This window comes from Oncorhynchus nerka, linkage group LG22 (genome assembly GCF_034236695.1).
Source record: "Oncorhynchus nerka isolate Pitt River linkage group LG22, Oner_Uvic_2.0, whole genome shotgun sequence".
In the NCBI taxonomy this organism is placed as follows: domain Eukaryota; kingdom Metazoa; phylum Chordata; class Actinopteri; order Salmoniformes; family Salmonidae; genus Oncorhynchus; species Oncorhynchus nerka.
The window spans coordinates 92,572,406-92,595,959 of NC_088417.1; the positions used below are offsets into that span (position 1 = coordinate 92,572,406).

Sequence of the window (23,554 nt, forward strand, 5' to 3'; positions counted from 1 at the left end):
GAAAGGGAGCCAGTGTTCCAGTTACCTTGACTGCGTAGGAGTTGGATGGGTCTGAGGCGCAGGCAGCAGAGTAGTAGACACCGTCTCCCGCATTACAGCTGGCCTTGTTACAGGTCAATTTGAACAGGGACCAGTTGCTCTCATCAAACCTCAGCGGGTTCTTCTGGCTGCGGGTGAAGTGGTCCTCACACTTCAGAGCCAGGCGGCGCAGCGATTCAGCATATAGGCCTCCCAGCTTGGAGTAGATCCCCTCTCTACTGTCTATGTTACTGAGCAGGGTCTGCAGCTGCAGGCCAGAGCCCTGGGTGGGTCCAGAGGCCGAGAGGTGGGGGGCGCTGAGCTGGGGGGAGGAGGAGGTGGTGATGCTGCCTCGGCTGTGACCCCCTAGTCGGCCCCGAACTTTCAGGGGTTCGTCCAGGGTCCGGGAGCGCAGGGGGTGTCCCAGAGGGGTGTGACAGCGCTCTAAGGACTCAGAGGAGGAATAAATGGCCCGAGGGTCCACGGGGGAGGATGGAAGGCTGGACAGGGATGGGATGTCAGGACGGGATACATTACTCTCAGAGCCACCGGTGAAAGGGAAGCAGGGATAGGCCCGGACTAAGGGTTTCCCTGCCATGTTGTCAGGGGCGGATACGGCGCGATTCACAATTTTCTTTTCGGGTAGGGGCGGTGGCTGCAGCTGGTTGGACAGGGTGTTGCTAGAGAACGGGTCAGCGTGAGGAGACCCTGGGGATGAGGCCATCGGGCTTCTGGGAAATGGCGAGGTGCACGACAGACGAGGGGCATCATGGGAACCTGCAAAGAGAGATGCAATACATCAATATTCATGTTGAACATCACACTAACACGTAACACAGACACAAGAGAAGATATTATACTAAGAAAATATTTTCTATCCTGAAACACATGACTGGAGAACTACTAAAGGAATCAACACTTCTCTGCTCAAACAACTTCCCTCACTTATATAAAAAAATAAAAAAATAAAATTGCCACAGCACAGATAAAAATTGTTCAAAATAATGCCCATCAGTCAGTTTAAGTGAACACGCACACCATAAACAGGATTAGTATAGAACAGGTACAGTCGGTCAACAAGGGTTCAGGCTGATACAGACTGAGTGCAGAGGCAGTAATAAGCAGAGTGAGGAGATTATTGGCGACAGTTAAGTCAGTTACTGTTTAACTAGAAGAGCTAGTGCCTCAGGTGCCTGTACTGATTCTTATAAATGGGAGCGTTGTGTCCCAATGCCTCTCTAGCCATAAAGCTATATTACCTCTTACCCACATAACTATAGTACATTACCCCTTACAAACATATAGTACATTACCCCTTACAAACATATAGTACATTACCCCTTACAAACATATAGTACATTACCCCCTACAAACATATAGTACATTACCCATTACAAACATAATACATTACCCCTTACAAACATATAATACATTACCCCTTACAAACATATAGTACATTACCCCTTACAAACATATAGTACATTACCCCTTACAAACATATAGTACATTACCCCTTACAAACATACAGTACATTACCCCTTACAAACATATAGTACATTACCCCCCCTTACAAACATACAAACATATAGTACATTACCCTTACACAAACATATAGTACATATAATACATTACCCCCTTACAAACATGTAATACATTACCCCTTACAAACATGTAATACATTACCCCTTACAAACATATAGTACATTACCCCATTACACACATATAGTACATTACCCATATAGTACATTACAAACATATAATACATTACCCATATAGTACATTACAAACATATAGTACATTACCCCTACATTACTCCTTACACACAAACATATAGTACATTACCCCTTACACACATATAGTACATTACCCCTTACAAACATATAGTACATTACCCCTTACACACATATAGTACATTACCCCCTACACACATATAGTACATTACCCCTTACAAACATATAGTACATTACCCCTTACAAACATATAGTACATTACCCCTTACACACATATAGTACATTACCCCTTACAAACATATAATACATGACCCCTTACACACATATAGTACATGACCCCTTACACACATATAGTACATTACCCCTTACACACATATAATACATGACCCCTTACACACATATAATACATTACCCCTTACACACATATAATACATTACCCCTTACACACATATAGTACATTACCCCTTACACACATATAGTACATTACCCCTTACAAACATATAGTACATTACCCCCTACACACATATAGTACATTACCCCCTACACACATATAGTACATTACCCCTTACAAACATATAATACATTACCCCTTACAAACATATAATACATTACCCCTTACAAACATATAGTACATTACCCCTTACAAACATATAGTACATTACCCCTTACAAACATATAGTACATTACCCCTTACAAACATATAATACATTACCCCTTACACACATATAGTACATTACCCCTTACACACATATAGTACATTACCCCTACACACATATAGTACATTACCCCTTACAAACATATAGTACATTACCCAAACATTACACACATATAATATAGTACATTACCCCAAACATACACACATATAATACATTACCCAAACATTACACACATATAATACATTACCCCATATAGTACATTACAAACATATAGTACATTACCCCTTACACACATATAGTACATTACCCCAAACATTACACACATATAGTACATTACCCATTACCCCTTACACACATATAATACATTACCCCTTACACACATATAATACATTACCCCTTACACACATATAGTACATTACCCCTTACACACATAATACATTACCCCTTACACACATATAATACATTACCCCTTACACACATATAGTACATTACCCCTTACACACATATAATACATTACCCCTTACACACATATAATACATTACCCCTTACACACATATAATACATGACCCCTTACACACATATAATACATGACCCCTTACACACATATAATACATGACCCCTTACACACATATAATACATGACCCCTTACACACATATAATACATGACCCCTTACACACATATAATACATTACCCCTTACACACATATAATACATTACCCCATACACACATATAATACATTACCCCTTACACACATATAATACATTACCCCTTACAAACATATAGTACATTACCCCTTACAAACATATAGTACATTACCCCTTACAAACATATGGTACATTACCCCTTACACACATATAATACATTACCCCTTACACACATATAGTACATTACCCCTTACAAACATATAGTACATTACCCCTTACAAACATATAATACATTACCCCTTACACACATATAATACATTACCCCTTACACACATATAGTACATTACCCCCTACACACATAGTACATTACCCCTTACAAACATATAGTACATTACCCCTTACAAACATATAGTACATTACCCCTCACCTGTAAACTATTATTAAGAGCTACTTACAAATCAGTGCATTCAATGAAGGTAGGTAAAACAACCACATGTCAATCACTGAAGTAAAACCTTCTAAACCTTCTGAAAATCACTGATAGTACCGATAAACAGTAAATACATTAGCATACCCTCACCCATAAATCTACAATACATTATCCACACCCCAACAGCATCGGACTGGGTGGCAGCAGCTCAGCAGGCTATTCGTAGTAGCTGCACCCATCCTGTCACCATGGCCCTCCCTATAATGACTTAGTCATATCAGTCAGCACACACACACACACACCATCTATTCAACGTTCCCTCGGAGGATGTAGTGACAAGTTTAGAGTGAGTTGGTGCACAATTTAAGGTTCAAGATGGTCACAGTGTCTGCCATGCTGTACCATTAGGAAATAGTGAATTAAAGAGTAGACTATAAAGAATGTGAAACTCCACAGTCTTCCCCAGAGAGACAGATAATTGTGTGGTTGTTGATGGTAAAGGCTGCATAGATAGGCCGTGCTCCCAATGCGACACTAAATGAGTAGGTTTCCAGGGGGGAAATCTAAAGGAAAGATTGCATGTATGCATGGAGTGGCAAAAGCACTTATTTTCCTAGTTATCACAGTCCCATAATTATCTCTTCAAACACTTCCCAGGAAGTGAGGCAATTACAGACTGTCTGGGAGTCACTGACTATGTCCCAATTCGCACACCATATTCTCTATGTAGTGCAATAGTTTTGAACAGAGCTGTATCGGGCCCTGGTCAAAAGAAGTGCACTAGATAGGGAATAGGGTGCCATTTGGGCCGCATCCACTGGGCTTTAGACCATATATGGAGAGATGAAGACGGGTGACGCCAAACCAAACGAAGGTGCGTCAGACCTCAGTCAGCAGCGTGCAGGGTCACACACACTCTTTGTGGAAAATGACACATCTCAAAACAAAGGCTGACAGACGTACGTACACACACACTCAGTCTAAAAGAGGAAACTACTTATTTTACTATAACCTTTATAAACCTCATATGTTACTACAACCTCATATCGGGGCTGCAGGAAGCCTAGTGGTTAGAGCGTTGGGCCAGTAACCGAAAGTGTGCTAGATCTAATCCCCGAGCTGACGAGGTAAAACTCGGTCGCCTCTCTCAGCCTATTGCGGACAGTCTGAGCACTGATGGAAGGATTGTGCGTTCCTGGTGTAACTCGGGCAGTTGTTGTTGCCATCCTGTACCTGTCCCGCAGGTGTGATGTTCGGATGTACCGATCTTGTGCTGGTGTTACACTTGGCCTGCCACTGCGAGGATGATCAGCTGTCCATTCTGTCTCCCTGTAGCTCTGACTTAGGCGTCTCACAGTACGGACATTGCAATTTATTGCCCTGGCCACATCTGCAGTCCTCATGCCTCCTTGCAGCAAACCTGAGGCACGTTCACGCAGATGAGGGACCCTGGGCATCTTTCTTTTGGTGTTTTTCACAGTCAGTAGAAAGACCTCTTTAGTGTCCTAAGTTTTCATAACTGTGACCTTAATTGCCTACTGTAAGCTGTTAGTGTCTTAACGACCGTTCCACAGGTGCATGTTCATGAATTCTTTATGGTTCATTGAACAAGCATGGAAAACAGTGTTTAAACCCTTTACAATGAAGATCTGTGAAGTTATTTTTACAAATCATCTTTGAAAGACAGGGTCCTGAAAAAGGGACGCTTCTTTTTTTGCTGAGTTTATTTGGTATTTTTGGTATTGTTTTAGCTGTTGTGAAAGCAGAAGCTACTCTAGACAAGAACAGAACTATATGAATTTAAAAATGACACTCATAGCCTACAAATAAATACACACAAAATAACTAGGTTAAAATGCTATAACCTCATATGTTACTATAAAGTAATCTGTTACTTTAACCTCATATCTGCAGTAGCTGTTAGTATAACCGTAATAACCTCATCTCTGTGGGCCTTTTCCTCTTCTCATTGTTTTCTCACTTTCCACCTAGTTAGATGCTTCTAGTAGAACCATTTGACTGCCACAAATGGAAAAACAGGCAAATGTCAAACAACCAACCAATTCCTTCCTGTTGGTGGTGGTGGTTGTTAAATGTAAGGCACCGTTTTTTTTCTGGTCAGGTCACAGGTCACATGGTGTAAGGGTCCTTACCACATTTACACCCCCCCCAACTCTGTGGCACCATACCAACAGCACCAGATATGATATGTGTAGTTGCTCTCAAAACAACGTTGTTTTCTCGCAGATCTCCTGGCCCTAGTTATATGTCCCGGCGGGTGGCTATAACAGTTACCAGAATCAGAGAGGGCTCTGTTGGAGTCTCCAGGCAAGCTGTCGAAGGAGGCTTTAACATTTACTCACCAGAATCAGAGAGGGCTCTGTTGGAGTCTCTAGGCAAGCTGTCGGTGGAGGCTGTAGGCAGGCTGCTGCTCCCCAGGCCACGGAGACTGTTGGTCAGGCTCTCGACAGAGCCCTGCTGGCTGCAGTGGTCCAGCTCCACACTGCTCTGGCTCATCTTACCAGACACCCTGCAGAGAGCGTAACAGAGGATATTACTCTGGGGGAGGATGTTTGGTGCCTTATCTAATTTCCATAACCAGGAAGTTAACACAACAGCTTCCCACCATTAAAAACAAATGACCACTTATCAAAACCGTCTGATGCTCACACGGCTTACAAACACCTAACAAAATGTCTGTATTGCAGCTCTCAACAATAACAGACAGTGTTCGCTCTTACAACTTGTTAAACCGAACATGTTAGTTCTCTTGTGTAATTTCAGCGAACAGGTAAAGTGTGTGTGTGTGTGTGTATGTGTGTGTTGTGCTGCCTGTCAGTTTTGCTTCAGGCTGAGAGACAGTTCTTTACAATCTATCATTGTCTCTGTGAGCCAAACATCTAGTTTCCCCTCCATCTCATCTAGATATCTCAACATATCTGGATGTAAATGAGATGGTTCAGCCACTACATGAGGTAAACTGCCTCCACTCTTCACAAGAACACATGAAACGTCAGATACTAGTCTCACTTCCTCTTGGGAGAGGAACACTTTTCTGGCTGAGTGAATGCTTGTTATTGCTGTGTCTCTTAAAGGAAAAATTCATCAAAAATCTTTTGGTATTTTGTTCATTCGTCCACTATCGATAGAGACAAAATGTTTTGCATGTCAGCATCAAGTTTTCAAGATATTGAACTTTCAAGAAGCAAAGTGTCACTTGTCAGATCTTCATGATATACATTTTGAGACTGTATCAACAGTGGACTAATGAAAAAAAAAGACCAAAAAGATAGTTTGAGTGTAGTTTCCCTTTAAGATAAATAATAATAATAATAATACAGTCTTCTCAGTGCCAAGTCATGAAAAAGAGACAATACATATACTTCCTGGAGCTAGGGAATAATAATGACGTTTTTGAAAATGTCTTCCACTTTTCCATTAGATTAATTTCCCTGCCAACATCCTACACTGTACCCTAAACATATAGAGGAATCCATTTTTTGCTTTCCCATGCCATGATAGCTCCTATCTGAATGTAAAGGAGCCCCTGATACCCTCTGGGGGTAGTTTTCCTAATCATGTGGTCCAATTAGGCTGAGTGACAGGCTAGGCAAATCTGAATCTCATTGCTATTCAATTGCTTAATTCTAGCTGGTTAATGGGTCAAACTGAGCATAGCCCCGGATCCTTCATCTCAGCTCAGATTGACCGGCTCTATTGCTCGATCCACTAGGTCTTTAAACTTCAATCACACCGTAAATCCCCTCAACAAACAGCAGTGCAGGTGTGTGTGTGTGTACCCTCATACATGAGCAGAGCAAAACGACCATTTGTCAGACCAAACAAAGGCGTATGATGATGAGACGGTGGAAATGAGACGGAGACATAAGGGTGTGTGTGTGTTTTTGTTGTCTCATTTGTATTGTAGGCTATAGCATAAATCACCTTCAAAAATAAAATGGCAGTGTATGGGGTAATCCATCTCCATTTGTTTGGAGCTCAGTACTTACAACTAATATGTAATAAGTAAACAGTGCTATGGAAATGTTGACACATATCATTTAAAGAAGCATCAGGGTTGAGGGGAGTGTGAGTTACGGTCTCACACTCCTTTCTTGTGATTTATTTTTTTGATGGTCCTTTTTGCCATTTATGAATGTATTTATTTATCTTTATTTAACTAGGCAATGTAGATGTGAATGTACACTATTACTCAAACAGTCTAGCACTGGCAGTTAAGAACAAATTCTTATTTTCAATGACGGCCTAGGAACAGTGGGTTAACTGCCTGTTCAGGGGCAGAATGACAGATTTGTACCTTGTCAGCTCGGGGATTTGAACTTGCAACCTTCCAGTTACTAGTCCAACGCTCTAACCACTAGGCTACCCTGCCGCCCCATGAATGTGTTATTCAATGCGTTTCTATGGGCTTTAGTTGTACATTTCTAAATATTTCCAATATTTGTTTTTTCTTTTTTGATACCTAAAAAGGGGTCCTAAAATTCAAAATCCAATAGCTAAATGATCCAAAATGTCCTTTTAATTTTTTAAATTCCATGTCAGCTTAGCACTCCCCCAACGTCTTAGACTCTAAAAAATGTTAAAGAGAATGGCTAGCTAGTACCTAGGTGACTTTAAAGTAGGCTGCAGTCTCCACCACCTCTCCTGTCTGATGGTCATGTGAATAATAGTTTCGATAAAAAAGGTTATTTTCCCAAACAATAACAATCTTTGAAACCTTGTTTATCATGGCAGTGCTTCCATTAGATCTTCAGGTAGATATCTTTCTGATAAATAGCCAGTGCCAGACTGTTTGAGTAATAGTGTACATTCACATCTACCTTGGATGTAAAACAGTTCATCACGTCTGACATCAGATCAAGATAATAATAACAGCTGTTTCATCTCTTTCACCCAGCACTATACTGTAACATATAGCATATACACTGAGTGTACAAAACATTAGGTACACCTTCCTAATATTGAGTTGCACTGCCTCAATTCGTTGGGGCATGGACTCAAGGTGTTGAAAGCGTTCCACAGGGATGCTGGCCCATGTTGACTCTAATTACTCCCACAGTTGTGTCAAGTTGCCTGGATGTCCTTTGGGTGGTGGACCATTCTTGATACACACAGGAAACTGTTGAGCGTGAAAAACCCAGCAGTGTTGCAGTTCTTGACACAATCAAACCGGTGCGCCTGTCACCTACTACCTTCAAAAGGCATCTGTTCTCCTGCCCATTCACCCTCTGAATGGCACACATACATAATCCATGTCTCAATTGTCTCAAGGCTTAAAAATCCTTCTTTAACCGTTCTCCTCCCTTCATCTACACTGATTGAAGTGGATTTACCAAGTGACAACAATAAGTGATCATAGCTTTGCCCAGTATTCAGCTGATCAGTTTGTCATGGAAAGAGCAGGTGTTCCTAATGTTTATACATTCAGTTACTACCACTACTACTGGGTAACATATATAAAAAAACATTTCTCTCCCAGGTCATGAACATTTCCATTGAACAATGAAACAAAACAATTCAGACAATTGTATGCCTGAAAGAGGAAGTGGAATAGGGAATAGGACCAGGGAAGGACAGCTCTGGCTGAAATAGATTACTGAGAACATGATTTCTGTTTACAGAGAAAAGGGTGACCTTGGCAAGTAGCAAGAGTGGTTGAGGATGATGAGGGTTAGACACAGAGTGGTTGAGAATGATGAGGGTTAGATACAGAGTGGTTGAGGATGATGAGGGTTAGATGAGTAATCAAGCACTCAAACAGACTTCAAAGCTCAATCTGTAACCATTGACTATTTGGTGGAATGTGCTTTGTGGCTGACCGAACAGGCAAGTGAAATTTAGTCTCAAAGACAACGTTAACTTGCTTTGACTCTCGTGTTCCGTTTGCACCAGGAGCGTAACCAGATTTTTTTTTGGAAAGGCCTAGAAAGATTTGGATAGGCATTTTTTCTACTTGTTTATTACATTTATTTTGCGATGTGCACCATATATTATTTCGTAATACAATCGTTTTATACTAGTGCATAGTACTTGGAGCAACCTAGTTACATATATAAATAATGACCTATCCCAGCATATTAAAATAAGAGTTGCCAACAACATAAAACTCATCTTCAGGTGCACTTCAATCTTGATAGGCAAACAAGCCTATATTTGATGTTACCATGTATACCACGACGGGCAGTAGTACTCTAATAAAGGTACCTTCCCTTTAGTAGACGTATCAATAAGTCGTGACCTACATCACAAGGCGCAGACGGCGAGGCTTTGAGTTGAATGTGGTGATGATTTCATCACAATCCAATGGATCTGTCAGTTGACGCTCTAAAGACAGCAAACTGAAGTGGTTCAGTCGGGCGCTTGTCATTGATGTGTGCTGATTTAAAAAAAAATCCTAGTTGTTGTTGAGAAAAGTCTCTCCACACTGCATGATGTCATTGGAAGTGTGACAATGATCCTTAACAGAGAGTTTATATTAGGGAAAATATCATCAGGGCAGCTGTCAAGTACACTCATTATGGAGGAAAAGTCACTCTTTCCCATGATCATTTTGCGACTCAACTGCTGAATAAAAACAGCGAATTCAGCATCCTCACTTGATTTTGCATAATGATCGCATATGGTCTTCATCTGCTCTTTCAGGCGGCATGTTTGGGATTCTTTGGAAAAGGAGGCTGCCGCTTGCATGATCCCATATGTGTCTTCTTGAAATGTTGAGTTTAACTCCGTAATCTGTCGGTCTAGAATATTGTTCCATAGTTGCCTCAGGCCACTGTCACTCTTGATGCTGGATGTTTTCCCTAATGAAGTTGTGGTTGTGACTACACTGTCTGCCAATTTTACAGGCAGTTTTCAATGCCGTGACGCGCTCACATCCCAATTACTAATATCACGGTTAATCATCATCTCTTCAGTTAGTTTAGAACTTTATCAAAGTCTCCCCCTGAGTTCTCTCTGAACGTAGAAAAGCTGCTTTTGAGGATTTCAATTAAACCAACAGTCCGTCACAGATAATGTAGAGCTTTGTAATCCCTTCGTAGCAAAATCACTAGTTTCAAACAATTTACTAAACGTGACTAACAGGAATAAAACCTTATTCTGGATTTGTTGTAAGAGGACATCGGCTTCTAATGTGGTTTGTCCACAAGCCTCTGAAAAACTTGCAAGAACCTCTAAAAATGACATCTAGCTGTAACAGCACTTTACTCACAGACCCTGATTTTTAACTCCACCGTACATCCGTGGATCTTCCTAGCTCGATACACGGTCTATCGGGATGCAACTCTTTCTGTTCTTCTAGGAATCCAGCATGTCTGTGGGATCCACTCATAAATGTGTGTAGCTGGTTTACTGTGTCAAACAAAAAAGGTACTGACATGTCCCGACACTTTTGCCGCGGTGCACAGAACCAAATTAAAAACGGAGGGAGTTGAAATGCACATATATCGCTTGCTTAAAAGGTTTGCTTTAGTAGGACATGTACCCCTCTGTTTCCTGACACGACTGAAGCGCCAACGAAACATAAACCCACACAGAGTGGGATCCAACTCCAAGGGGTTGCAACACTTCCAAGTATTTTCAGAGAAATTCCTTGTGTAGACAAATCAGCGGTTTCCATAAACCCAACAGCTCCATCTTTAAATCATTCCAGCATGAATGTATCGGATGCACACAGCAATAAGTTCAGGTTTAGATTGATCTTTATATTAATCTGCTGGTATGGCAAAATACGTGGGCAGAATGAACTTCCATCTTTTATCCTGCACAGTAACAATGATGCTGCACACTCCAGCAACTCGTTCTGAATTTCGGGGCTCATAAGCGTGGCATTGCGAGGTAGCTCATTAAGCCTGTTTTGTACATCTCCAGAGCATGATGCTGCCACCACCATGCTTCACCGTAGGGATGGTGCCAGGTTTCCTCCAGACATGACGCTTGGCGTTTAGGCCAAAGAAATCAATCTTTGTTTCATCTGACCAGAGAATCTTGTTTCTCATGGTCTGAGAGTCTTTAACTCCAAGCGGGCTGTCGTGTGCTTTTTAGTGGAGGGGCTTCCGTCTGGCAACTCTACCATAAAGGCAGTCTTGGTAGAGTGCTGCAGAGATGGTTGTCCTTCTGGAAGGTTCTCCCATCTCCACAGAGGAACTCTAGAGCTTTGTCAGAGTGACCATCGGGTTCTTGGTCACCTCCCTGACTAAGGCCCTTCTCCCTGATTGCTCAGTTTGGCTGGGATGCCGGCTATAGGAAGAGTCTTGGTGGTTCCAAACTTCTTCTATTTAAGAATGGAAGAGCTGTGTTCTTGGGACCTTCAAAGCTGCAAAAATGTTTTGGTAGCTTTCCCCAGATCTGTGCCTTGACACAATCCTGTCTCGGCACGCTACGGACAATTCCTTCAACCTCATGGCTTGGTTTTTGCTCTGACATGAACTGTCAACTGTGGGACCTTATATTGACAGGTGTGTGCCTTTCTAAATCATGTCCAATCAATTGAATTTACCACAGGTGGACTCCAATCAAGTTGTAGAAACATCTCAAGGATGATCAATGGAAAACAGGAAGCACCTGAGCTCAATTTTGAGTCTCACAGCAAAGGGTCTTAATACTTATGTAAATAAGGAACTTATGTGACTTGTTACAGTATTCAAAAAGGTTGCTTGTTCAAATCCCCGAGCCGGCAAGGTGGAAAAATCTGCAGTTCTGCCCTGGAGCAAGGCAGTTAACCCCCAAAACAACTGCTCCCCGGGCACGGATAACGTGGATGTGGATTAAGGCAGCTCCCCGCTCTGATGCAGAGGAGTTAAATGGGGAAGATGCATTCAGTTGTGCAACTTCCCTTTCCCCAGAGTCCATGCAACTCACTATGTAAAGAAATAAATAAAAACAACAGTAAAGACAGTTAAAATAACCGCAGCAAGGCTTATTACAGTAGCGAGGCTATATACAGGCACCGGTTAGTTGGGCTAATTGAGTACTGAACCACACAGCACTGTTCGCACACTTTCTCTTTATAGCCGAGGGGCTCTATTCAGTCTGTCAAGCAGAAGTGTTACAGATAACAAGATAGAAATGTAACGGTCATTTCGGATTGAGCCGAGATACAATTTCATATGATCTCCGTGGGCCTAGTGAAGAATTGTCATATCACTTTTATCATGTATTACGTTTTAATGAGGCATCAACACAACCAGTCGTGATTTTTCATCCGATTGTCAAACAATAATTTTAAAAAGGGCGCTCCTGTAGGTTACCCGCACACGTTTGCCCACTCATAAAATGATTCCAGCATCAAAACAGTGCACTGTGCATCCGCAGTTTGATGAATAGAAAGAGACATCTGTTACAAAACACCTAAATGTGTATTATGTCATTCATACACAATTGCTGCATCCACTGCTGTCCCCGCGCGTCTCGGCCACTCATCCTCCGCCTTGGCAAAGTGTTCCTCGTCAAACCACAATGCAATTTGGAGCATGTGCCACCCTGGCCTCAAGTCAATTCTTACATTTTTCATGCAGCTGACATGCGGTAATGTTAATAGTGTAATATAGATATTGGCATTTTCTGTTAGTAATTGTGATAGGCTCACGTTTTACTGGTACGGCGTACCCCCAATATTTATTTTGCCGGCAAGCCGTGCCGGACCGGCTTACTTTCACCCGTACAAATGCGGATTCTCTTGCTGTTCCATGCAGGGTAGTTATTATACTATGGTAGAAGAATAGTGACCATTGTTTCATCAACGGGCGGGTCACACGGACAAGGGGCAGGGGCACACGGACAAGGTCCTTGCTGCCAAGGATATTAACGTACAGCCACAGGGGTTCTCCTTCCTTCCCTCTTTCTCCCTCCCGATTTCTGAGTTCTCAAGGACTAGTCATGCTACCCAGATGGATATATCCCATTGAACATTCAGATACACCCCTACATCCTTCACCCCATCACCTCCAGCTCATCAGATGACTAGGGCTGATCCCAAATGGTACCCTATTTCCTAACCCTGGGCTCTGGTCAAAGGTAGTGCACAATAAAGGGTATAGGGTGCCATAGGGCTCTGGTCTAAAGTAGTGCACTATAAAGGGAATAGGGTGCCATAGGGCTCTGGTCTAAAGTAGTGCACTATAAAGGGTATAGGGTGCCATAGGGCTCTTGACAAAAGTAGTGCACTATAAAGGGTATAGGGTGCCATTTGGGAAGCAACCTGTAAGCTCCACATCCACAAGCCATGGAGGAATAAACCTGGGAGGGAGGGGTGATGGCAGCCGATGTAAATCAGACAGGAGATGCCTGTATCTATCTGGGCAGCTGGCAGAAGGACATGGTTTCACACACAGTGCTAGAGGGCCAGGAGTCAGAGAGAAGAGAGGCTGCCTGACCTATGAGGAACTTCAACACTTTTCTGATGCATTGCAGTCACTTCAAATCAATACGTCCTTCAACTTGAAATGCTGTCAAAAGTACTGTCATCGCATTAAAAAAGTAAACATTGGCCGTTGATTACATCACTGAGTGAGGTCGCAGATTATTATAATTATTATAATTTTTTTTATAGCAAAATGGGGTCGCAGAGAACAACAGTTTGGGAACACCTATTGTAGACAGTCAGCACCATATAAGCTTCTGTAAGTTACAACCACTTTATGCAATACACAGTGCCTGTTACTTGGCATCAAATCACTGTCTACTCTCGAGCAAGCCACTACCTCACTGAAAACACCCTCGTCCTAGAATATTGGTGCTGAGCGAATAGTGCTTTTTGAAGTCGGTTCGGATTCATTGCCCTGGGGCGGCAGGGTAGCCTAGTGGTTAGAGCATTGGACTAGTAACCGAAAGGTTGCAAGTTCAAATCCCGAGCTGACAAGGTACAACATCTGTCGTTCTGCCCTTGAACAGGCAGTTAACCCACTGTTCCTAGGCCGTCATTGAAAATAAGAAATGTGTTCTTAACTGACTTGCCTGGTAAAATAAAGGTATAAAATAATAATTATTACAAAATAATCATGGTTCTCAATTTCGATTACTTTAAAAAAAAAATCACTGTGCATTGTGGGTTGAATGCTGTAAAACAGAAGAAAACAATGAATATAAGTAGTGACTGCCCATTACTGCTTATTAACCATCATTTATTACCATTAATAACATTTATTTCAGTTATTCATTTTACATTTGTTTTATTTTGATGAATGTATTATTTAATTCCAAGTCATCAGCTCATCTCTATAGAGCTGCTGTCTGACAAAATCACTATTTAGAAGTTCATCAAAGTAAATAAGGCTGAATACCAACTATCAATCACTTAGATAATGTATTTTCAGGTAGCGATACCCAACGAAGCAACTGCTTTCTCAATCGTGCATGCTGCGTAAAAGAAACAGATCGGACAAGTAGGCGTGCAATGGATTATGGTCATTGTAGTTAGTTTAGCACAGAAAACGTGGTAATTATGTAAAATATTGGCCTACATCGCACAGTTCAGGATTGATACAATTTATCTCTAGAAAAACTGAAAAAAACAGAATGAAATGGAATTCAAATTATTGAACCGACATGGTCCAACAAAAAATAACCAACATTTCCGTTAAATATTCAGCACTACATAATAAACACACTATTTGGGGTAAGAATGTAGGCCACCCAAACGGTTTGGACCAACTGTCACTAAGGACAAAAGGACTGGTTCAAAAGTATCACCTAACAGGAGGATCTTACTGCGACCATGTTTGTTTGGTTCCTCACGGTGATCAAAAGAACTGTGATGCAGCCATGAGAAGGACAGATTTCTAAACCATCTGTTTCTTTAAATGATTCATCACACAAAACGCTGCCTCGTTTGTGTTTGGTTTGCCCGTTTTCCTCCTTCACATCCCTGTGGAAATGCCACCGTATCACTAGTTGAGTCTTTTCCCTATATAGTGCACTAAATTTGACCAGAGCACTATGGGGCACTGGTCAAAAGTAGTGCACTATATAGGGGGAGGGACAGTGCCATTTGGGACACACTACACTGTATGTTTGTCTTCTACTTCCCTGTGTTACACTGTTCTCAAAGGTTTTTCTAAGACACAGTCTTTTTGGGATTTAGGTCTGGTCAAGATGTTTCCTGAATGTATTATGTGAACTGTGAGGTTGAATCTGCTGCTATGTTAAAAGGACACTTCACTGTAGTCTCCGTGAGGGCTGAAGCAGCTCCAGGGCATTTGTTTAAAAACGATAAGCTTTCTGGCTTGGCCCAGGCAGGTCAGACCAAGACTACAGTATTACCCTCAACAGTTCAGCTCTGGGAAAACAAATAAGATCAGACTACCCAAAAGCAGGACATCGCTAGGGCCCGTTCCCACATGAGTCTCTAGAAAGTGTATTTTTACAAGTGCAGCAGCAGCAGCATGCTAGCAATGTCATAATATAAAATGGAGAGATGCTTACTAGTATTACAACCCAAATAAAGGTCTGAGAAACACCATCGGCAACAGGGGTGATAGTGTTCCCTACAGCCAGCCAAACGCCATCAGAAACAGAGGTGACAGTGTTCCCTTTAGCCAGCCAAACAGAGGTGACAGTGTTCCCTTCAGCCAGCCAAACAGAGGTGACAGTGTTCCCTTCAGCCAGCCAAACAGGGGTGATAGTGTTCCCTACAGCCAGCCAAACGCCATCAGAAACAGAGGTGACAGTGTTCCCTTCAGCCAGCCAAACAGAGGTGATAGTGTTCCCTTCAGAAACAGAGGTGATAGTGTTCCAGCCAGCCAAACAGAACAGGTGATAGTGTTCCCCTACAGCCACAGCCAGAGGTGATAGTGTTCCCTACAGCCAGCCAAACGCCATCAGAAACAGAGGTGACAGTGTTCCCTTCAGCCAGCCAAACGCCATCAGAAACAGAGGTGATAGTGTTCCCTACAGCCAGCCAAACGCCATCAGAAACAGTGGTGATAGTGTTCCCTACAGCCAGCCAAAACAGGAGCTGTTGCCAAGACCAATTAGTTTAGTTTCTAATGTCAAATAATTAAAAGGAAAAAAAGTCACAGGGATTTTTTTATTGGGATCATCTTGATGCCTGAAATGATCTTACTCCCCAAGGACTTATATAATATTAGGCTAAGTTAGACATATTGTAACACACACAAGAATAGCACCACTACAGCTTCCCTGCAGGTTAAAACAAAGACATTAGATGTTGTTGAGATAGTAATCTACACAGTGAACCAGCACAGCCTTGTTGATCAAACGCCTGCATCTCTGAAAGGACTTGAGGAGTACACAGTTGTATTCTAAATCCTACAACACACCCGATAAAACAAGGCTTATTTTAAAAAGTACCCATTTGTAGTCAACATGCTGGCGAACTATTTGTCTCCTTCTGGTTTAGGTCTATGAGTCAGAAAGCTTAATGTGTAGTAGTGATCTGAAGCCCTATGGTCTAAACAGTACAGGGGGAAATGTCACTAGGTTATTCTATACAGTCATGTCTGTGCATAGATAGGCCACAACTTTCTCACAGTGTCAAAAATATTAGAAAGTGAATTACAATCTAAGATACATTAACATCTTAGTTAAATGCAGATAATTGACAAGGTTATCTTTGTGTGTGTGCCTGTCAGTGTCAATGGGACAAAGGCACAAGGACTCTTTTACCAGTCCCATCTATTGTGTGATGGCCAAAACAAATTTACAATGTGACAAGGAATATTTTTTACAGCCCATGATGTTCTTGAAATGACAGTGAAAAGTTAAGACAACTACAAATGGAACAAGGAATGCATTGAGACTGGTTCCGGAACAGTCTGAATGATCCTTAGGGTTCTAGACTGAGAATGGAGGCTGATACCAGCTGAATAATCTCACTATGAAAGGAGAGATCACAGTAGGCAGTCAGCCCTCAAGTTGCATCACTGCAAAAACAAGGGAGCATCGTTTAATCACACACACAGAGAGAGAGTTAGCGAGCGAGAGAAAGAAAGTTAGCGAGCGAGAGAAGAGTTAGCGAGCGAGAGAAGAGTTAGCGAGCGAGAGAAGAGTTAGCGAGCGAGAGAAGAGTTAGCGAGCGAGAGAAGAGTTAGCGAGCGAGAGAAGTGTTAGCGAGCGAGAGAAGTGTTAGCGAGCGAGAGAAGAGTTAGCGAGCGAGAGAAGTGTTAGCGAGCGAGAGAAGTGTTAGCGAGCGAGAGAAGAGTTAGCGAGCGAGAGAAGTGTTAGCGAGCAAAATAGAGTTTTTTTTGTTCTCCCTTTTGTTTATTTAATTTGCTTTGGCATACGTTTCCCATGCCAATAAAGGCCCCTTTGAATTTAACTGACAGAAAGAGATTAGAGGTCGACCGATTATGATTTTTCGGCACCGATACCTATTATTGGAGGACCAAAAAAGCCGATACCGATTAATCTGACGATTTTTTATTTATAATAATGACAATTACAACAATACTGAATGAACACTTAATATAATACATCAATAAAATCAATTTAGCCTCAAATAAATAATGAAACATGTTCAATTTGGATTAAATAATGCAAAAACAAAGTGTTGGAGAAGAAAGTAAAAGTGCAATATGTGCCATGTAAGAAAGCTAACGTTTCAGTTCCATGCTCAGAACATGAGAACATATGAAAGCTGGTGGTTCCTTTTAACATGAGTCTTCAATATTCCCAGTTAAGTTTAGGTTCTAGTTATTATAGGAATTACAGGACTATTTCTCTCTATACCATTTGTATTTCATTAACCTTTGACTATTGGATGTTCTTATAGGCACTTTAGTATTACCAGTGTAACAGTATAGCTTCCATCCCTCTCCTCGCTCCTCCCTGGGCTCGAACCAGAAACACAACGACAACAGCCACCCTTGAAGCAGCTTTAGCAAGGGAAACAACCACAGGCTCAGAGCGAGTGACGTTTGAAACGCTATTAGCGCGCACTAACTAGCTAGCCATTTCACTTCGGTTACACCAGCCCCATCTCGGGAGTTGATAGGCTTGAAGTCAAAAACAGCAGTCATAAACAGTGCAATGCTTGACGCACAACGAAGAGCTGCTGGCAAAATGCACGAATGAATGTTTACGCGCCTGCTTCTGCCTACCACCACTCAGTCAGATACTTAGATACTTGTATGCTCAGTCAGATTATATGCAACGCAGGATACGCTAGATAATATCTAGTAATATCATCAACCATGTGTAGTTAACTAGTGATTATGATTGATTGATTGTTTTTATAAGATAAGTTTAATGCTAGCTAGCAACTTACCTTGTCTTAAAGCCTGTTACACGAATGCAGTAAGGTTGCAAGGTTGTAAGGTTGCAAGGTTGGTTCCCAGGGCTGACACTGTGAAAATCTGTCATTCTGCCCCTGAACGAGGCAGTTAACCCACTGTTCCTAGGCCGTCATTGAAAATAAGAATGTGTTCTTAACTGACTTGCCTAGTATTTTTTTTTAAATAAAAAGGTGTAAAAAAAAAATACAAATAAAATAAATTTAAAAAATTAAAATCGGCAAAATCGGTGTCCCAAAATATTGATTTCCGATTGTTATGAAAACTTGAAATCTGCCCTAATTAAATCGGCCATTCCGATTAATCGGTCGACCTCTAAAAGAAATAGACAGTCAAGACAGAACAAGGGCATCAACCATGTGGCTGCTAAGCTGAAAATATTCATCAAAACACAGTTGAGATTCCCCAAATAGTCAGTGAATACTTAATAAATCAAACAGCAAAAACATTTAGAGTACAAGGAATATCTAAAATGTCCACACTACATTAACCAAGTGTTAATACATTATTTTATACAGCCTCGCATGACTGTATCCACCTGTGGAATAGTAGCTGTAGTGAGTGACTGGGACTTGGTGGCAGGTTAAGGCCAGTAACCGAAAGGTTGCTGGTTCAAATCTCCGAGCTGACTATGTGACAAATAGGCCGATGTGCCCTTGAGTAAGGCACTTACATTAACCCTAATTACTCCTGTAAGTCACTCTGGATAAGAGTGTCCTGTTAAACGACTAAAATGTAAATCACATCTAAAGGATGAAATACCCTTTGTAGTTGAACAGAAATACATTTCCCCCATTAGAAAATGAGAATCCAATTCATGATGGATGAAGTTCATTACTGTCGTGCTATAAAGAATTACACTAAAAACCCAATAATGAACATTACAAATTAAGGTTATATCTGTCATGATACATTACGCTCACTTAAAATATTGTCACATCAATATGGAGTAGCCATCCATTTCCAACTGAAATCACTGAACTTAATGACAACACTGTAGATTAAATGGGTAAACTATAAAGACAAGCAAACCTACTTTGTCAAGAATGAAGTGATCTTCCAAAAGCCCATTCATTTTCAATTTGTTATACATGGCCTTTCTGTTTCTCAACATCATTCATGCTACACTCTCAGGAATACCACCCAAAGCTCAGTGTGAATAAAATACAGGTACCGTATATCAAAAAAGAGTGACTAAACTACAAAGAATCACAAAACTAATTCACTACAGTAGAATGACTGATGTTCATTCTACACTGTCTGGAATGCCATCCATAGCCCGTAGCTCAGTCAGTGTTTAAAACCAAAAGGCCCAGGTTCTTACCTGTGGTGTTTCTTAGGGGGAGGGGGTGGTGGAGTGGGGTCATGGCTTGAACTCTTCCCCTCTGCTGAGAGCTGCTCCGTGCTGGAGAGAGACGACGGAGTCGACTTGGCCAACATGCTCCCGCTATGTTTGCCCTCCTCCGCGCTGCTGCAGCCTGCCTGCTTCTGACTGGCACTATTGTTGGCCGTGGTGCCTGGTAGGGTCTGGGTGCTGCCCCGCTGGCCCTCGCTGCCCTGTGTCACCCCCGTGGGTCTCCAGTCACTGGCGTCTCTCCAGACAGCCGCCCTATTGATGAGCCCTGTCACCCTGCTCTGAGAGGCACTCTCCTGAGCATGGCCCTCCTCGGTCTCCTCCTCCTCCTCCTCCTCGATCCGGCCCTCCCAGTTCCAGGGAGTGGTATGGAGCTTGTGCCTCCGGACCTCAGACGAGGCTGAGCTGTGGGGCTCCATCTGGGACTTCACCTGCACCTGGACGTCCCTGGAAGACGGTGATAAAACCAGAGTCTGTATGCTGAGCTCAGGCACCGGGGAGATGCTGGAGGTCCCTGGGAGCGGTTTGGGAGATCGGTTGTTCCTCTTGGGCGGTATAGGGGGGCTGTTCTGGGGTTTGGGCTGGAGTGAAGCAGGGAAACCTGGGGATGATGTCTCTGTTACAGAAGAGCTGGAGGGCCACTTGAAAGCTGGGCTTCCGGGGTTGCTGAGGGCCGTGGGGCTGAAGTCAGGCCACTGGGTGCTGACGGCTGAGTCCGGGCTGCTCAGATAGAATGTCCGGTTGTTCTCCTCAGTATGAGCAGCCCGGACGGTTATCTTGGCCCTCTGGTTCTGACCCTCTTCTGTGAGCTCCACCTCCAGCTCGGAGTGCTGTTTTTGGGCATGGACCTTCCCGTTCCCTCCTCCAGCGCTCTGAGGCCTCCTCTTCCTCTTGGTGCTCTCAGCATAGATGGGTTCTGACGACAGCGTCTGTCCGTCTGAGGGAGAGCTGGCTGACGAGGCTGAGAGGCTCTGAGGAGTGGGACTATCTGGCCCAGCCAGTCCGAAGCCATCCGGCCCTGTGAGAGAGTCTGTGCTGCTGCGATAGGAGCATGAGTCTGACAGAGACAGAGTACCAGGCTCGGAGACGAAGGAGCCGGTTCGGCCTCCTCCACAGGACAGGAGGTTGTGCCCTAGAGGCCCCGGAGATGCCCCTGAGCTTAGGGTGGTTAAAGATGGGACGGGAGAAGTACTGGACTGGTTGGTGTTCCCAGACATAAGGCCCACATTACTAGGGGCTGTTGTGGTGGTGATAAGACCGTTACAGATGCCGTTACCAGCCATTGTTGTTACCGTGGCAATGATGTTGATAGCAATACCCAGAGGTGCTTTCACTTCCTGGATGGCCTGGACTGTGGAAGACCCTCTAGTGGTGGTCACCATGCGGACGCCGTGCCCGTTGCAAGTACTCTTGGTGGTTTTGGTAGTCTTGGTGATCTGTTGCCTGTAGGACGAGTCACTGTTGGTATTCCCTTTCTCCTTCAGACTGTGAGGCCCTCGGCTGTGTCCGTCCTCCTGGGTCACTAAGACACTGCTGATGATCATACTAGAGTCCTTCTGGAGGGCTGACGGGGACAGAGAAGACCGGGGGCTGATAGGACCGGGGGAAAAACGGCTGCAGGGGTAGTCTATCTTCTCAGCGGTTGTAGTACTCTGTAGTACCGCCTCTCTCAGGGCCTTGTTACAACCTTTACTGTCTATGTAGATAGGGGACAGGCCCAACATCTTCTTAAGGCCCAGTCGTTCCACTGGACTCTTCAGATTGTCCTGAGGGGAAACAAATTGAGGGGAAATATAATTCATGGTTATAGAAAGCATACAGACATTATTGAATCACTTCACATTAAGTGACTCTAAAACCTACGGGTTTCATTCTAGATGTACTTAGTTAAATGCAAAGGCATACAGTGTCATGCATTTGTATTTGAGTTAGTGAGATCTAACCTGTTCTATGTTCATGTTGAGGTCTGCCAGCATCTCGTTGGAGTCCGGGAGCATCATGGTGGGGCGAACGGCGATGGTGGGTTTGGAGTAGGGCACGGTCACTCCCTCCTCCTCCTCCTCCTCCTCCTCCTCTCCCCCCAGACTGGTCCTCAGGGCACCACAGGGCACTGTGCTGCCCCCGCTGGCACGGTGGGCGCTACGTGGATGGAAGCAGTTCTTACACGAGCCGGGTTTCCACACGTGTTCTGAAAACTCACCGCAGGCCGACATATTTGTCCGAAACGTATAGTTGATGTCAATGTAGGTGGGAGATGGGATGATCCGACATGGTTCGTAGTTGTACAGAGAAGCCTGGTATCACATGAAACCCTGCAGAGAGGAGAAATCAGAATAACAATGTGTATAGAATTGTATTTACTGTGGCGATTCTCACTTTAAAAGCACTGTTTCTTATCGGAATTCTTTGAGTTAATCAATAACTATCATAATGCTATTGAGAGCACACATTGTTTGAGCTGAACATAACAACGGTGGTTAAGAACAAGACAAGTTCATTCCCCAATAGGTGACCCAATGGAACAATTTGCCCCGGAGGTGATTTTATTTATACCATTTTTATTATTGGACATAAAAGACTAAAAATCACCAGGAAATCAGGTCAAAGTGATTTTAATTTAAGAAATCTGTTCCCAAGTATTCCCACTCATAAATAAAGCAATATGTGATCGTATCCCAATGTAATTAAGGTTTGAAATTATTCTGTTTTTGTCAAATACTATATTGGTTGGGATTCTTGCGGTCAATTTGCAGTGTACATGTCCGTCCGTCCGTCCGTCCACCCCCCCTACAGGTACACACCGAGACAACAGTCAGACAATCAGTCACCTTTCTAGACTTTAACCCTCAACATTACACCATTCAGTTCTGTTGAATTACGAAATACAACTTCATTCATATCAACGCAATAAAAATATCACTTTTAAGGAAAAGGTATTTGAGAGTTGGTTGTGGTGTTGCATAATGATCAGTACTTGACGCCCACTGATGAAAAGCACAAGGTGCAATACTCGGTTGCATCCTAACTGACACCCTATTCCCTACATTGGTTAAAAGTACTGCACTAAAAAAGTATGGCAGTGAGCCTAGTGGTTAGAGCCCTGGACTAGTAACCAGAAGGTTGCAAGATCGAATCCCCGAGCTGACAAGGTAAAAATCTGTCCTTCTGCCCCTGAACAAGGCAGTTAACCCACTGTTCCTAGGCCGTCATTGAAAATAAGAATTTGTTCTTAACTGACTTGCCCAGTAAAATGTAGGGATTAGGGTGCCATTTTGGGACATAAGCCCTTTCCTCTGGTCTCCTCTGCCTAACAGAACTAGCATTATGTCTGGTTCAGGAAGCACCACAGCTGTTTTACTGCAGAGTAAACTAGAATAGAAAGACTACAGTAAACACCTCAGGATAATGATGCGTGTTTCATTGGTTCCCCAATAATATTCTATGGATTTAAT

The 23,554-nt window shown here is 42.8% G+C and overlaps 1 protein-coding gene across 1 annotated transcript in view; it reads right to left on the minus strand.

Annotated features, from left to right (window-relative positions):
- LOC115106006 (inactive tyrosine-protein kinase PRAG1-like) overlaps positions 1-23,554 on the minus strand; it is a 35,208-nt gene that overhangs the window by 8,452 nt on the left and 3,202 nt on the right. The window contains exons 2-5 of the mRNA XM_029628569.2: positions 22,046-22,414; positions 20,073-21,868; positions 5,843-6,009; positions 26-795 (exon numbers count right to left, since the gene is read on the minus strand). Of these exons, the coding sequence (XP_029484429.1) occupies positions 26-795; positions 5,843-6,009; positions 20,073-21,868; positions 22,046-22,315 (3,003 nt within the window). The 5' untranslated portion in view covers positions 22,316-22,414. The remainder of the gene's footprint in view (positions 1-25; positions 796-5,842; positions 6,010-20,072; positions 21,869-22,045; positions 22,415-23,554) is intronic.